This window comes from Dendrobates tinctorius, unplaced genomic scaffold, assembly GCF_039654945.1.
Source record: "Dendrobates tinctorius isolate UK_male_01 unplaced genomic scaffold, ASM3965494v1 ptg000134l, whole genome shotgun sequence".
Lineage (NCBI taxonomy): Eukaryota > Metazoa > Chordata > Amphibia > Anura > Dendrobatidae > Dendrobates > Dendrobates tinctorius.
The window spans coordinates 2,410,540-2,427,440 of record NW_027361802.1 but is presented as its reverse complement, the minus strand read 5'-3'; the positions used below and the strand labels follow the sequence as shown (position 1 = coordinate 2,427,440).

General features: G+C 50.1%; 3 protein-coding genes across 7 annotated transcripts in view; 1 reads left to right on the top strand and 2 right to left on the bottom strand.

Moving 5' to 3' along the window:
- The window catches only part of CAAP1 (caspase activity and apoptosis inhibitor 1), a 67,757-nt gene extending 65,239 nt beyond the window's left edge, over nucleotides 1-2,518 (bottom strand). The window contains exon 1 of the mRNA XM_073543684.1: nucleotides 2,385-2,518. Within this exon, the coding sequence (XP_073399785.1) occupies nucleotides 2,385-2,492 (108 nt within the window). The 5' untranslated portion in view covers nucleotides 2,493-2,518. The remainder of the gene's footprint in view (nucleotides 1-2,384) is intronic.
- A 10-nt stretch (nucleotides 2,519-2,528) lies between these two features.
- GEMIN7 (gem nuclear organelle associated protein 7) lies at nucleotides 2,529-5,282 on the top strand. 4 transcript variants are annotated; one of them, XM_073543689.1, is made up of 2 exons: nucleotides 2,529-2,663; nucleotides 4,852-5,282. In XM_073543689.1, exons 1-2 carry the CDS (start codon nucleotides 2,661-2,663, stop codon nucleotides 5,203-5,205), a joined length of 357 nt encoding a protein of 118 aa, XP_073399790.1. In that variant the 5' UTR covers nucleotides 2,529-2,660; the 3' UTR covers nucleotides 5,206-5,282. The 4 variants fall into 4 exon arrangements, with proteins under 4 accessions (XP_073399790.1, XP_073399788.1, XP_073399787.1 ...); XM_073543687.1 differs by having other exon boundaries at nucleotides 2,534-2,653; XM_073543686.1 differs by having other exon boundaries at nucleotides 2,554-2,683.
- Nucleotides 5,283-13,298: 8,016 nt separating this feature from the next.
- The window catches only part of PLAA (phospholipase A2 activating protein), an 83,300-nt gene continuing 79,697 nt past the window's right edge, over nucleotides 13,299-16,901 (bottom strand). For both annotated transcript variants that reach the window (XM_073543679.1, XM_073543680.1), the window contains exon 14: nucleotides 13,299-14,003. In XM_073543679.1, coding sequence (XP_073399780.1) covers nucleotides 13,438-14,003 — 566 coding nt within the window. In that variant the 3' untranslated portion in view covers nucleotides 13,299-13,437. The remainder of the gene's footprint in view (nucleotides 14,004-16,901) is intronic.

The following is a 16,901-nucleotide window of genomic DNA, read 5'->3' as shown; positions in this document are numbered from 1 at the left end:
GGACTGACAATATATAAGAAATTGGCTACAGCAGTAGTAGGATGTGCTGTATATGTTTTCATGAGAATTTGGGAAAGTTCCGCAACATCTTATAAGTGTCTATTCTGTGCCTGATCCAAGGATCTCTGCTCTTAGCTGAGATGAATCTGTACATGCTCCGTAGAGAGGCAGTGCCGCACTTTCTGTACATGCTCCGTAGAGAGGCAGTGCCGCACTTTCTGTACATGCTCCGTAGAGAGGCAGTGCCGCACTTTCTGTACATGCTCCGTAGAGAGGCAGTGCCGCACTTTCTGTACATGCTCCGTAGAGAGGCCGTGCTGCACTTTCTGTACATGCTCCGTAGTGAGGCCGGGCTGCGCTCTCTGTACATGCTCAGTAGTGAGGCAGTGCTGCACATTCTGTACATGCTCAGTAGTGAGGCAGTGCTGCACATTCTGTACATGCTCAGTAGTGAGGCCGTGCTGCACTTTCTGTACATGCTCAGTAGTGAGGCCGTGCTGCACTTTCTGTACATGCTCAGTAGTGAGGCCGTGCTGCACTTTCTGTACATGCTCAGTAGTGAGGCCGTGCTGCACTTTCTGTACATGCTCAGTAGTGAGGCCGTGCTGCACTTTCTGTACATGCTCAGTAGTGAGGCCGTGCTGCACATTCTGTACATGCTCAGTAGTGAGGCCGTGCTGCGCTTTCTGTACATGCTTAGTAGTGAGGCCGTGCTGCGCTTTCTGTACATGCTCAGTAGTGAGGCCGTGCTGCGCTTTCTGTACATGCTCAGTAGTGAGGCAGTGCTGCGCTTTCTGTACATGCTCAGTAGTGAGGCAGTGCTGCGCTTTCTGTACATGCTCAGTAGTGAGGCCGTGCGGCGCTTTCTGTACATGCTCAGTAGTGAGGCCGTGCTGCGCTTTCTGTACATGCTCAGTAGTGAGGCCGTGCTGCGCTTTCTGTACATGCTCAGTAGTGAGGAAGTGCTGCACTTTCTGTACATGCTCAGTAGTGAGGCCGTGCTGCACTTTCTGTACATGCTCAGTAGTGAGGCAGTGCTGCACTTTCTGTACATGCTCAGTAGTGAGGCAGTGCTGCACTTTCTGTACATGCTCAGTAGTGAGGCCGTGCTGCACTTTCTGTACATGCTCAGTAGTGAGGCCGTGCTGCACTTTCTGTACATGCTCAGTAGTGAGGCCGTGCTGCACTTTCTGTGCATGCTCAGTAGTGAGGCCGTGCTGCACTTTCTGTGCATGCTCAGTAGTGAGGCCGTGCTGCACTTTCTGTGCATGCTCAGTAGTGAGGCCGTGCTGCACTTTCTGTACATGCTCAGTAGTGAGGCCGTGCTGCACTTTCTGTACATGCTCAGTAGTGAGGCCGTGCTGCACATTCTGTACATGCTCAGTAGTGAGGCCGTGCTGCACTTTCTGTACATGCTCAGTAGTGAGGCCGTGCTGCACTTTCTGTACATGCTCAGTAGTGAGGCCGTGCTGCGCTTTCTGTGCATGCTCAGTAGTGAGGCCGTGCTGCGCTTTCTGTGCATGCTCAGTAGTGAGGCCGTGCTGCGCTTTCTGTACATGCTCAGTAGTGAGGCAGTGCCTGCACTTTCTGTACATGCTCAGTAGTGAGGCAGTGCCTGCACTTTCTGTACATGCTCAGTAGTGAGGCAGTGCCTGCACTTTCTGTACATGCTCAGTAGTGAGGCAGTGCCTGCACTTTCTGTACATGCTCAGTAGTGAGGCCGTGCTGCGCTTTCTGTACATGCTCAGTAGTGAGGCCGTGCTGCGCTTTCTGCACATGCTCAGTAGTAAGGCTGCGCTTTCTGCACATGCTCAGTAGTAAGGCTGCGCTTTCTGCACATGCTCAGTAGTAAGGCTGCGCTTTCTGCACATGCTCAGTAGTAAGGCTGCGCTTTCTGCACATGCTCAGTAGTAAGGCTGCGCTTTCTGCACATGCTCAGTAGTAAGGCTGCGCTTTCTGCACATGCTCAGTAGTAAGGCTGCGCTTTCTGCACATGCTCAGTAGTAAGGCTGCGCTTTCTGCACATGCTCAGTAGTAAGGCTGCGCTTTCTGCACATGCTCAGTAGTAAGGCCGTGCTGTAGGGTCGGCGTTGGGGAATCGCAGTCACAGGTTACCGACCCCACAGCCCGGCTACTACCAGAGGGCAGGATACAATCTGAGCATGAGGCCATGACTGCTCCCAGGATTGTGCGGCACTACACTTTCCCTCAGCCTCAATACTGCTTCCAGCTACAGATTCCTAATGACCACCATACACCAGTGTGAACAAGGGCTGACGAATTCCGCATCACTGCTTGCTGTCAGTCCTGATCACCGTGACATGAGAAGTGCACTGGGCCCGCCCATGGATCTCCCCGGAATGAATACATTGCGCCCCCCGCACCTGCTGGCTGCACTCCGTGCTCCTCCTCTTCACCTGAGAGCCGGGCTCACAGGACGCCGACCTCCTCCTCTTCTTCTTGCCCTTGGAGTTCTTCTTTCCCCCGGCCATGGCTGCCCGTATAGTGACACCTGTGTACCCCGTGCCTCTGGGGACACTACACAGGAAAACAACCAGCTCCCCACATGAGTACAGGACAGTGCACGCCTTGTCACCAATCACAGCGCAGCAATCAGTCACGTCCTCAGCGAGCTTCCGTACACAGCTGGCACGTACGTGATGGTGAGGCCGGAGGCGCCATGGCAAGTCAGGGCAGAGTATGATAGGAGACTGTGAGGCGCATTGTGTAGGGGATATTCGCGGGTGTTAGACTTCATGGCCGTGGTGTGACTGAGGCAAAACTGAAGCTGCGGGAAGAGCGCCATTTCCGGTCCTTAGAAGCGGCAGAGGCTCGGTCACGTGACTCGAGCATGGGTGAGAAGAGCGTGAGTACTGGCTGTATGGAAACCAGGGTGGTGGTCAGTGGGGCGCTGCCGTGGCCCCGCACTAGGGGTCACACACGGCTCAGCTCTGGAGCTGCTGGCTATGGGCTTGTGTCTGGGGACTTCATGCTCCTGGCTGTCATACGTGGCAGTCTGTGTGAGGCCGGGCTCAGTCTGCGCTGAGGGCTCCAGCATAGTGGATGGAAGAGTGCAGCCCGCCGAAACCCTCGTGACAGGACTGACACTCCGATATATGTGGCCCCTGGCTGCCATTCCTAGGTGGCGGTCTGTGCGGGGGGCGCCATGGCAGATCCCATCCTGGTGGGAGGAGGCGTGCAGCCCACCTGTACAACAGAGAAGTAGAGATGACCAAGTATACTCGTTGCTCGGGTTTTCCCCAGCATGCTCGGGTGTCCTCCGAGTATTTTGGGGTGCTCGGAGATTTAGTTTCCGTCGTCTCAGCTGCATGAGTTGTGGCTGCTAGACTGCCTGTTTGTTAGGAATCCACACATGTATTCAGGCTGTCTAGCAGCCACAAATCATGCAGATGAGACGACGGAAACTAAATCTCCGAGCACGCCAAAATACTCGGAGGTCACCCGAGCAACGAGTATACTCGCTCATCACTAATGATCACGCCCGCGTGACCTCAGCCGGATGACTGGTTTCCATGTATGTGCTCTCTCTGTGATTATCATGGCTGAAGTACGTATACGTTATAGCCTGTGGGGCTGGTCACATGTGTAAGTGCAAAAATCATAGAGACATGTCCGCTTTGGAGCGGAGTCAAAATTTCTCATTCAAATCTATGGGTACATGAAGATCCTGACCAACACAGGTGGCATCAGTGTGCGATCCATGTGCTGTGCGTGATTAACATTGCAGTGAGAAGCGTCACTATATGGAAATCGTGGATGAAACACTGCTGGCGATAATAGATTCTGAAGAAAATAGCATCCAAGACACTGAGAACACTCGGACCGTATCTTACATATGTAAAATTCAAGAATTCTGAATGAGGCCTCAAGGAAAAGTCGGGCAAGAATCGCAATTCTCTGATTGTTGTCGGCTCTCTCCACCCGAGCCGGACAGCTGCATAGAAATATATACTGTCCCACTCTGGTCGGGAGAGCAGACGGCCAGTCAGAGCATCGCAATCCTCGGGGGAGTTATGTGGCAGCACGTTATGAGGACATGCTCAGTAATAGTGACGTAGCGGTGGGATCTGGGCCCCCTAACCTGTGGACTGATACCGCCAGTCTGGTATTGTTCCCCCTATCCCACACCCATGTACACTCGAATGTGGTTAGTTTGCCCTTTGATCTTCAACGTTTCTATTTTTGTTTTCTGAAATCAGACTTAAAATATTTAACATAAAGTAAACTAAAGTTTACCTATTGTTGAATTACTGATTTTTTTTTTTCTTCATAAGAGACACATTTTTGAGAAAAAAAAAAATTGTGACTCCTATCCCAGCAGGGCCCTGTGTCTACTCACAAAATTACAAGTCAGTAGAGAGGCCGTGCAGAATGTTTTCTTGTCACGGCCTGTGCAGAGCGGAGATCAGTTTGTCATTGGCTTCTGCATGAGCAGAGATGACAAAGCTCGCTTTATTATACAGAGAGCCTTGTCATCTCGCCCGACAAGCTCTCGGTGTCCCTAATGTGCTCCAAGAAGAAGCAGCTCAGTGCTGTGGTACATGAAAATGACTATGAAATCTGGTATGGGGGGGTGTCGTTTTCTGGTTGCATACCCCGATAGGGACCCCATTCTACGTGGCTGCATTTAGACATTTTCCTTTCACAAAGTGTGATGACTGATGAAAAGACTTCTGGATTGTGTGCAGCCCCAGCCCACCTACGGCTGACTTCATCAGACCTGAGCGGGTGGACCACCTATGATGCTCAGTAATGAAATTATCACTGACATACCAAATATTTCTCATTTTTCCTTCTCTGCTGATGCCATTTTTTTCCTTTTCCTCTTAGGAACCCCCACTTCTTCCTCAGGTTCCGGTCATTCGCCTTCCCCGGCCGCCATCACCTTCTGGCCGTGGTTTTGATCCAGCTTCACCACGAGCTCTGGCACATCGTAGCTCCGACGCCCATCAGAAAATCCGGTCTAATCTTCGCTTACACTTTCTTCGCAGCCTTCTTGCCTCTGCGGGTCTTCCAGTCACGTTCACACTTTACCAGCGTGTCACAGTTTCCGCTGAGCGGTTCAATGCCTGTGACATAGAGGGACATAATTTCCAGGTGTCCAACCTGCAAACGCCTCTGGGTGTGCAGAAGGAGGCGCTCATTCGTGGGCCGGATATCATCTCTTACTCATTTCATCTGTAAGGGACCACCACTATGTGCAGAATTAGAATACTGTCTGAATGAATGGTGCATTACAATGACATACAGCCCGTCAATAAGGTGTGGTGTTTCATTTCAGCTTTATAGTGTAAAGTCCCGGGTTGTAGGCAGCTATACCACTTGCACAGATGCGTTGCATGGTGTATTGTACTTTGGTGAGGTCGTGCAAACCCTGAGGTGCCTCTGTAAGAAACGTTATTCTCCGTTGGAAGCAATACTTCTACACCATATTTTTAATGTGGGTGATACATCCCATTTACATTTTAAAAGGGGTTTACCATTACTTTGGTATTGATGACCTTTTTTTAGGTCATCGATCACATTGGTGTGGGCCCAACCCTTGTTGTAGTGGCTGACTATTGCAGATTAGCGCCTATTCAGTTCTCCTGTATATTCTTTCCAACTGGCCAGAGCTGATGGGAGCACCATGAGACATCCTCACCTATGGATCTGAACAACCTAACGATAGGTCATCAGTATCAAAGCAAAGGGCAACACCTTTAAATGGTAGTCTGGAAACTGACACTGAACTCTTGATGTGGATATTGGTATTACATACTTGTTATGCTGACGCCTGCAAGGCTCTTCTAATGTATCCAGCGCTGGCAAAAAGCTGCCTGTAGATAAATAATAAAGCAGCACTGTACCCAAGAGGGAATGAAAGGATTACCGGGGTCAGCGTAAGAGTATGCAACTAATATCAAGACGCAGGAGCGATCTAACAGCAATGTGGTGATATTTGTGTGATAACCTTCATCCAAGAAGTATAGTTTCTCCTTGCGGAGATTGACATGCTTAGCATGCCGAGATGGAGACTTAATTTGCATATTTCCCAGTGGAGAATTGCGGCTTTGTCTCTTCAGACAGGAAGAGGACTAGAACTCTAGTGCCACCTATTGGAAGTAGCAACCCTAAAAGTCCTAAAATGTCGACCCTTTAACGAGCCTTGTCACATGACTTAGAATAAAGCCAAACCAGAATCTCAATTTGCAGACACTGTTTCGGGGTACTGCCCCTCGTCAGTGCAAAGTGTGAGATCTAGTTTGGCTGTGTGAGAGGCGTCTGACCGATATCCAAGAAATATCATTTCTCCTTGCAGAGATTGACATGCTAAGTATGAAGAGATGAGGAGACTTAAAGCCACAGTGCTCCTCTGGGAAATAGGCAAATTTGTCTCTTCATAGAGGAAGAGTCAATCTCCGCAAGGAGAAACGACACATCTTGGATATCGGTCAGATGTCTCTTACACAGCCAAACCAGATCTCACACTTTGCACTGACGAGGGTCAGTACCCCCGAAACAGTGTCTGCAAATTGAGATTCTGGTTTGGCTTTTATCCCAAGTCATGTGACAAGGCTCGTTAAAGGGTCAACATTGACTTTTAGGATGGCTACTTCCAATAGGTGGCACTAGAGTCCTAATCCTCTTCATCTCTGAAGAGACAATTTGTGATAACCCTCATCATGCTTCTAATAAGCCGTGTACTGATTAAAGGGGTTGTCTGGGCATCTAATATTGATTACATATCCTTAGAATAGATTATAAATCTGGGACCAGTGGCGGCCCGACACCCAGCACTCCCACTGCTGCAATTGGCTCTGGCGGCAAGATGTATACATTGAATGCGGACGAACAGCATTGATCCGCTCAGTTTTCAGAGTGCTACAGATCAGCTGCTATTCTCTGTGAATCGTAGCAGCCGCTGGGCATTGAATGGAGGTGTGCTGTTCAGCTAGTTCACATCTGGCCCAAGCAGATATCAGCTGATCGACAGGGGTGCCATGTGTTAAACCACCACCTTTCGTATTGATGACCTATCCTGAAGCTATGCCATTAATATTAGATGCCTGGACAATCCCTTTATTTTTTTTAAATTAACATATAAAAGTAACGTAAGGTTGCAACTACTTATAGGATAGTAGACCCCTAATGGCGTTTAGGTATTCTACTAGGCACTTTCTCTTCCATGCACTGAAAAGCTAATACTTGGTGTATAAATCTCATACACCATATAGATTTAATAACTGTAATATTCTTAGAGATTATTCTACTAGAGTATTGCACTTCCTATTGTGCACACTCATGCAGGAACCGAGTGCTTTAATGGCGTGTCTCGGGAGCTAGACCTCCTACCAATCTGCAGGACATTTCTCCTTCGCCTCGTTGGGGGACACAGATGCTGTGGGTGTATGCTTCTGCCGCTTGGAGGCTGACACTAAGTGAAAAAAAAGGTTAGCTCCTCCGCCGTATACACCCTCGCCCCTATTGTGGGCGGAAATCAGTTTTTTGCTTAGTGTCCATGGAGGCACACGTCTGTTTTTTTGCTCCAGACTTTTTCCATGAAGATTAGACAGGGGCAACGGATCCTATTGAAAGGGTCCGATTTCCCCAAACCAACAACAGGCGAGCACATGCGAGTGTCCCTCCACGTATCCTCTTCTGCGACGTGGGACACGATGCCGGACTTAGCCCTGACCACCCCTAGGTATTGAAACCATGGGCTGTACAGAGGCACAAGACTAGTCCGTGCGGCCCCCACTGCTCCACCAATGCTTAGACTGTGGTGCTGCAAGGCGGCAGACGGTCCCTCTCCTCACCCCCTGAAGGGGTTAGATGGAGCTAGGGTGCCTGCACCATCCTATTTTTCAAGGCCCCCTCACATACCTGAGCTAGGAAGCCGAAGAGGATCGCCAGTGAGGAGAGGGCCTGGGAGGGCTTCTGCTGTGAAGATCCGGGGCTGGAGCCCTTAGCCGGCAGATGCCACCGGCCATTCTTGGCTGAGCGTGGCTGCAGATGGAGAGCGGTGCGGAGCAGCCCGCGCCAGTAAGTAGCGCCAGTTTATGCGGTGCCATGGAAGGACCGCGCCCCCCCCCGTCGGGGCAGGGGCTAAATTTTGGCCGCGGCCGGAAGTTCCGCCTCCGGGCCGTGCGTCACTTCTGGCGGCCCGCCCCCCCAAGCCTGGGCGGCAGTGGATAAATTTAGTCCCCGGCATCGGAGCGCGGCTAGGCCGCAGAGCCGAAAGTGCCACCCCTGGAGCACTTTATATGCTGGCGGCCTGCCCCACAGCTGGTGGCGTGTGATTTTGGTGTGGAGGTATCCAGGAACGTGGGGGCACAGGACTGGGGTAAGTGCTGCCCGAGAGGCCACGCTACAGGGGAAACGAGGTGCTACCTCCTCCCCCCATTCCCAGCAGCGGACAGAAGCAGCATGTCCGAAAAAGCAAAGACGCACACGTTTTTTTTACGCTGCATGCATCTCTTGTCGGGCTGCGTTTCCGCGGGCACAGAGCAAGCGATTATGTGAAGCCTGCGAGTCCGAATGCGCCCAGGACCCCTCCAGGGACTGCGACCGAGGTCTCGAACCCCCCCGGAGTGGGCCCTATCACTGTCACAGTCCATGGCGTCGCTTACAAGGGCAGACGAGTCCCTTCTGGCCCTAGATAAGGACAGGGGCTCGCTGGCCTTAGAGGGAACCTCCACCTCACTAGAGCCTTCGGCCTGCAGGGAGACCCGGGGGAAGAGAATCCACGCGGTGTCGCCCAGTCCATCCGGTGTTTGGCATCTAAGTTCTGCTTCTCGCTCCCAGTCACCAGTGGTTGATAGACGAGCCCCTTGACCTGGATGCTCCAGGATCACGTGAGACAGTTGGCAGCCTCATAGAAGCAGTCAATCAGACCTTGGGGATTGAGGATGATCTCACAGCGGCTACAGGGCATAAGGTGGCGTTTAAGCGAGTGAAGCGGCCGCACAGAATTTTTTCCTCTCACCCCGAGTTTGAGGACATAGTGCAGCGACACAGGGAACAACCAGACAGGCGTTTCTCGGGTCAATAGGCACTCGAAGCAAGGTATCCATTTGCCCCGGACCTCCGTAAAAAAATGGACGGAATCTCCAATGGTGGATCTACTGGTGTCACGCCTAGCTACTAAAACTCTGTTATCCGTACCTAGTGGTTCCTCTATTAAGGATCCCACGGATCACCTCATAGAGAGCTTAGCTCGCTCAGTATATGAGGCGTCAGGATCAGCGCTCTCTCCCTCGTCCGCAGCAACTTGGGTAGCTAAGGCCATGATCTCATGGTCAGAATCATTAAACAAGTTCGCGCAAGAGCTACCTGCAGAGATATCGGAGATAGCGATGGCCGGAGACTACGTAATCAATGCATCTTTGGATGTGGCCAATTGCTTGGCACTTGCTGCCGCTAACGCAATTTCTATCAGAAGAGCTCTATGGTTAAGGACATGGCGGGCCGATTCTACTTCCAAGAAGTCCTTGACTTCCCTGCCCTATCAGTGCGGCCGTCTATTTGAGGAGATGTTAGATCAACTTATCTCCGACTCCACAGGAGGAAAGAGCGGTTTTCTCCCTCATAAAAAGGTCAAACCACCTTTTCGCCACCCTTTTCAGGCCTTTTGGAACCCCCGGGTGGACCACAGCGGCCAATTCCACCGCTTCAGGCCGCCCCAACCAGGATAAGGATATAGAATCAAGCCATTGGGGAGAATGCGTACTCAACAGCCCAGATCGAGGGGATCCAGATCCCAAAGATTGTAAGCCAAATGACTCGAGGCGTTTACCAGACGACACCAGCAAGGTGGGCGGCCGACTACTCTGGTTTGGCCACGTCTGGTTCAGTGTCGCAGGCGACGCATGGGTAGAGGAGTTGGTGGCCTCGGGTTACAAAATAGAGTTTGTCAGAAACCCTCCAAATCGTTTTTTTCTTTCTAGTCTTCCCAGGGTGCATACCCAGGCAAGAGCTCTGTTGGGAGCCATTGAATCGCTCCAGCGCAACGGGGTCATTGTTCCCGTGCCAGATCACGAAAGGGCTCAGGGCTTCTATTCCAACCTGTTTGCGGTTCCCAAAAAGGACGGGTCTATCAGACCTGTTTTGGACCCCAAACTTCTGATCAAATTCATCAGGGTCAGACATTTCCGGATGGAGTCTCTCCGTTCAGTCTTATCGGCCATGGAGCAGGGAGAATACTTGGCCTCGGTAGACATCCAGGATGCATATCTGCATATTCCCATCTTTCCTCCTCATCAAAGGTTACTGCGTTTCGCCATCAACGGTCGACATTTTCAGTTCGTAGCGCTACTTTTCGGGTTAGCCACGGCTCCCAGTGTGTTCACAAAGGTTATGGCAGTTGTCATGGCCACATTGCATTCTCGAGGCATAGTCGTCTTGACTTACTTGGACGACCTATTGGTCAAGGGCCCTTCAAGACGGGCATGCGAGGGAAATGTCAACATCACGCTACTCTTGCCCGCTTAGGGTGGTTGGTCAATGCGAAAAAGTCATCCCTTGTGCCAGCTCAGAGGATTTCCTTCTTAGGATTGGTCTTCGACACTTGCCGAGGGTTGGTGATTCTCCCTCAGGAAAAACCCCTAGCTCTCCGGCAGGGAGTTCGGACTCTTCGCGAACCAGTCCCTCATACCATTCGTTTCGGGATGAGGATTCTAGGAAGAATGGTGGCAGCAATACCATTCGCCCAGTTCCATTTTCGCCCCCTGCAGCACGCTCTCGTGTCAGCCTGGGACAAGAAACCTTTCACGCTCGATCTCGGTGCCAACTGTCCTCTCACGTCAGGCAGTCGTTTGGATGGTGGATAACCAGTTCCTCTCTGACCCAGGGGAAACCCTTCCCCCCAGACCATTGGTTGGTGATAACAACCGACGCCAGTCTCCTCGGCTGGGGAGCGGTGTTTCGCCACCACACGACTCAGGGACGGTGGTCGCCACAGGAGGCACGCCTCCCGATCAACTTATTGGAGATACGAGCAATTCGGCTGGCTCTGCAGCAGTTTCATCACTTCCTAGCAGGCCGCCCCGTCCGCATCCAATCGGACATCACCAAGGGGGCACTCGCAGCAGAGCAACCATGCGCGAGGTGGGGCACGTTCTTCAGTGGGCCGAAGCAAACCACTCGGTGATTTCGGCAGTCCACATCCCGGGCATGGAAAACTGGACGGCAGACTTTCTCAGCCGGCAGGGTCTTGCGTCCGGAGAGTGGTCACTACATCCTGAGGTCTTCCAACAGTTTTGTCAACTGTGGGGAACTCCGGATGTGGACCTGATGGCGTCCAGAGTGAACACCAAGGTGCCCATATATGTCGCTCGGGCCAGGGACCCGCAAGCAATCGCTGTAGATGTGTTGGTTCTGCCATGGAACCAGTTCCGCCTCCCATATCTATTTCCCCCACTGCCATTACTCCCGAGAGTCATCAAAAAGATCAAGATGGAAGGGGTTCCGGCGATTCTGCTGGCCCTGGACTGGCCCCGTCGAGCGTGGTACGCAGATCTAATGCAGCTGCTCGCCGGCGTTCCTTGGCGACTGCCAGCGCGCCCAGATCTACTTTCTCAAGTGCCGATTTGCCACCCGAACTCAGGGGCGCTGTGTTTGATGGCATGGCCATTGAATCTTGGATTCTAACCCAGGCAGGGTTTGGGAGTAAGGTGGCCGCTACAATGGTTAGCGCCCGGAAGCCGGCTTCAGCACGAATTTACCACCACACCTGGAAGGTGTTCTTTGCTTGGTGTCGAGGCCGGAGTGTTTCTCCACTGAGATTCTCGATTCCCAACATCTTGGCCTTTCTCCAGTCGGGCCTAGACTCGGGCTTGGCCCCAAGTTCCCTCAGGAGACAAATATCGGCCTTATCCGTCCTGTTCCAGCGCAGAATTGCTACCAATTTGCAGGTTAAGATTTTCATCCAGGGAGTCTACCACTTGGTACCTCCCCATAAGGCGCCTATGGACGCCTGGGACCATAACCTGGTCCTAAGTGTTCTGCAGGAAGCTCCATTTGAACACTTCAGGATGTCTCTTTGAGGTACCTTTCCTGGAAAGTGGTGTTCCTAGTGGCCATCACTTCTATCAGGCGAGTTTCAGAGCTGGCGGCCCTATCCTGCCGAGCTCCGTTCCTCACTTTCCATAAGGATAAGGTGGTGCTCAGACCAGCCCCTCCCTTTCTGCCGAAAGTCGTATCCTCATTTCACATGAATGAGGATGTTGTCTTGCCTTCATTTTGTCCAGCAGCGGTGCACCGTGTGGAAAAGGCTCTTCACACGTTAGACCTGGTAAGAGCCCTCCGGAAGTACGTGTCGAGGACAGCACCCTTTCGTCAGACGGACACGCTGTTCGTGCTCCCCGAAGGGCGCAGGAAGGGACTCGCTGCCTCGAAATTGACCATAGCCAGATGGATTAGTTTGACTATTCAGGAGTCCTACCGCATTAGAGGCACGCCGATTCCAGCAGGGATCAGAGCGCACTCCACTCGGGCAGTGGGCGCCTCTTGGGCGCTTCGGCACCAGGCTTCGACGGAACAGGTTTTCAAGGCAGAAACCTGGTCCAGCCTGCACACATTTGCCAAACATTATAATATCCATACTCAGGCCTCGGCAGATGCGAGCCTGGGTAGAAGGATTTTCCAAGCAGCGGTGGCGTACCTTTAAACAAGACTTGCATGTAGCTTGGATCGGTGAGTCAATCTCCCACTCAGGGACTGCTTTAGGACGTCCCACAGTATCTGTGTCCCCCAATGAGGCGAAGGAGAAACGGATTTTTGTGAAACTCACCGTAAAATCCTTTTCTCCGAGACGCTCATTGGGGGACACAGCACCCACCCTATTAGCCAAGTTGGCTTCTATTTTGTTTAATTTATACGCATTTATGTGATATAAGGGTGGTCTTTTTTCTGGACATGTTGTACCTGTATTTAGGCTGATTTTGTTGTCCTCCTACTGCTTTGGCACCAAACTGATTTCCGCCCGCAATAGGGGCGAGGGTGTATACGGCGGAGGAGGAGCGAACCTCTTTTTTTCACTTAGTGTCAGCCTTCAAGCGGCAGAAGCATACACCCAAAGTATCTGTGTCCCCCAATGAGCGTCTCGGAGAAAAGGATTTTACGGTGAGTTTATCACAAAAATCCCTGTTTCAGCACCTACGCCATACTAAAATTGGTTATAATACAGGTACATGTTAAAGTATTGTCCCTATACAGAGTGACGGCATACTTAGTGGGTGACCCTTAATCAGGAATGGCAAAGCAAGATTTACAAAATAAGAGATTCACAACAAACATTCAGTGCAAAAATTTAAGTAAATTTATATTTTGAGGACAAGACAAACTTTCAGCATTCAATCCACAGCATTCAGTGTATTCATAGCATGTTATGGTAAAAAAAAAAATCTGCTGCAGGGTTTGACTTTCTCCATGGACTTAGAGAGTATTTAAGAGCAACCGGCAACACTCGCTAACTTTGGCTGGCTCCGTCACAGACATGTATTTCTTAATCTGAGAGTCGACTCCTAGAGACTTGGCTAACTGCACAGCATTGGGATCATCACTGATCAGAGTCCCAAGGGCCACGAGAAGTCTGAACGCAGCTTCAAGGTCGTGCACAACTTCCAGAACGGTACTGATCGCGGACAGACACTGGGCTTTCCCCTCTAAGTCTTCTACCCTGTGTAAACAGGTGGCGTAATTGAGGATCAGAGTGGCCAGAGCGATGTGGACACTCTTATTGGAGACAGATTTGAGTTCCATGGATTTTGTTATCATGGCGTCTCTTTGTGACATCATAAACTTTGCACCTGCTTCACATGAAAAACAATTGCCTAATGTCCGAAGAGCAAGAAGCTGATTGGCCAGTCTGCCAGCCGGCCGCATTATCTGGAAGAGGTAGTTGGAGAACGCTCTCCCTTCTCTTTCACTGCAGAACATTTCATTGACGGTGGGATTCTTGATAGCTAACCGGAGGATATCTAACGCAGGAAAAACTATATCTGGAGTGGGAAGAAAAGGAAACATTAGCTTTTTATTTGTATATCCAGCAAAACATGAAAAAAAGCTAATATCCGAAACACATACTAACCCAGGCACATTAACCATTCCTGCGCCTGGCTCCAGGTTTTCCAGAAACCAATGCATTAGAGTATGTCACTCCCAAAACTCCAGTTAAAGGGAACCTGTCAGCAGGATTGTGCGCAGTAACGTACAGTGTTAGGTCAACGTCGTTAGGCTGTGTGCCCACGTAGCGATTTAAGCGTTTTTGCCGCGATTTTCGGCACGAAAACGCAGCGAAAACGTTTAAAAATAGTGTACAGAACGCCCCCCATGCATTGCTATGGCATTCCGCACATGCTGTGCTAATGATGCGCTTTTTTCCGCGGCGGAATCGCATCGCGGAAAAAATCGCAGCATGCTCATTCTTTTGTGCGGAATCGCAAAGAATTGCCGCGATTCCGCATCCATAGGAATGCATGAGAATCGCTTACTTCCCGCATGTGGCTATGCCCACCATGCGGGAAGTTAAGAGTCTCATGTGCGGTTGGTACCCACGGTGTGGAGGAGAGGAGACTGTCCTCCAGGCCCTGGGTACCATCCCCCTGTAAAAAAAAAAGAAATAAAAAATTGGGGTATATTTACCTTCCGATGTCCCGCGCTGCATTCCCGGCCTAGCGTTCCCAGTAATGCCTTGCGGCAAGGCCCTGTAATGACGTGGTCTCGCGAGATCGCTATAGCAACGCGAGACTACGTCATCACAGGTCTCGCAAGGCATTACTGGGAACCCTGAGGCCCGGGATGGCAGCGCGGGATGCCGGAAGGTAAATATACACCGGTTTTTTTTTAGCATTTTAACATTCTATCTTTTACTATTGATGACGCATAGGCGGCCTCAATAGTAAAAAACCTGGTCACACTTGTCAAACACTATGTTTGACGAGTGTGACCAACCTGTCAATCACTTTCCAAGCGATGCTTCAAATCGCTTGGAAAGTGCTTGAACATCGCACGCGAAAATCGCGGCAAAATCGCGATCATAATCGCGGTGAAATCGCGCGGAAAAAAACGCTACGTGGGCCCATAGCCTTACACTGATTAAAATTATACCTTGGTTGATGAAATCTGTCTTGTGGTTGTTGTTTAATCTTTATTTTCAGTTTTGAGTTAATGATATGCTCATTCTCCAGGGCAGCCTGTGGGGGGGGGGGTTCATGTGGTGCTCTGATTAGGTATTCATATGTATGGCTTTTGACAGTGACCTGCCCCCAATTTTACATAATGAATATTATATATACGATCATCATAAAGATTAAACAACAACCACAAGACAGATATCAGCCAAGGTGTTGTAATCAGTATAATGTCGCCGACCAGACATTGTCTGGAGGTTACTGTGCATAATCCTGCTGACAGGTTCCCTTTAACCTGCTAGTAAATCCATAAAGAGGACTTGGCCCCCACAAAAATCATTCCTGTACTATAGATTTTGAGGTCTAGAAAAAAAAATATGTATGTGTAAATCAAGGTTTCTCGCTTTTTCTGTAACAGCAGGAACAAGGACAGAGCATGCAAGCACTAATTCTGTGTGCACGCCACTAGGCAAGGAAACACTCAAGCTAAGCAGCAGTGCACCCATGCCAAGGGGTGCACCAATTTATATATGAAAACGGGGGTTTTTTGTCAGCAGAAGCAGTAAAGTCTATTGTTCCCTGCAGTGTTTTTAGGGGCTAAAACCCCTAAGATGTCTGTACTGACAGTTAAATTCGAATTTTGGGGGTGGTTTGAATAATAAATTTAAGCAACAGTATTTGTTAAAAGAATGACCTTTGCAATCTACATGCATTAAAAAATAAATGTAATTTACTAGTTCCTGTCCTAGCATACAACTAGAGACCAGTCCCTTTCCTCTGTCTCAACATAGGAGAAACAGATCCTCTGTCCAGCTGTCAAACTACCATGACCTGGCCCAAGTAAGTCTCCAACTACGTTAAATGAGTTATCCACCATTGGGGATATCTAAATATAGATTTTATTACTTAAATTCCTGTATTTGGTGCTAAAAAAAATTGCAATTGGGTTTCATTACAAGTTTTTAAGTGTTTGCCTTCTATAGCCTCTACTGCAGTATGTATTGCTGGCTGCAGAATGAGTTATCTGAGAAACTGTCAGTCAGCCAACTATGAAAGTCTGACAGGTTTGTAACTCTTATCTATTGCTGAGCTCCTCTCAGCAGATGTATGACCACTAGTGATGAGCGAGCATGCTAATAGAGTATCTTCGGCATGCAACAGCTGCAACACATACAGGGATTGTCTAACAAACAGGCAATCCTCACATGTGTTGAGGCTGTCGAACAGCCGTGTGACACATTGCCATGTGGGACTCGAACATATTATTCGAGCACGCTGAAGATAGTCTAATAGCACACGAGTGTTCCCGTTCATCACTAATGACCACATTTAGGCTATGTGCCCATGTAGCGTTTAAAACCTGACACCTGAAACCGGACTCCTTCCCAGAAAATGCACGTTTTTTTCTACGCGGTTATCGCGTTTTTCCCGTGATTTTCGCGTGCGGAATTCAAGCACTTTCCAAGCGATTTGAAGCATCGCTTGGAAAGTGATTGACAAGTTGGTCACACTCGTCAAACATAGTGTTTGACAAGTGTGAGCAGCTTTTTACTATTGAGGCTGCCTATGTGGCATCAATAGTAAAAGATAGAATGTTAAAAATACTAAAAAAATAAAAAATCGTGATATTCTCACATTCAGACGTCCCGCGCAGCCTTCCCGGGCCTCAGCAATGCTCACATTCCCAGTAATGCCTTGCGAGACCATTGATGACATAAGGTCTCGCGTTACTGTAGCGGTCTCGCGAGGAATAGGGACCGCTACAGT

Coding starts and splice junctions, on each gene's coding strand:
- GEMIN7 (XM_073543686.1), top strand. CDS start 2,567: ATGAGTACAGGACAGTGCACGCCTTGTCACCAATCACAGCGCAGCAAT. Junction 2,684..4,851: donor GTGAGGCCGGAGGCGCCATG/GCAAGTCAGGGC, acceptor TTTTCCTCTTAG/GAACCCCCACTTCTTCCTCA.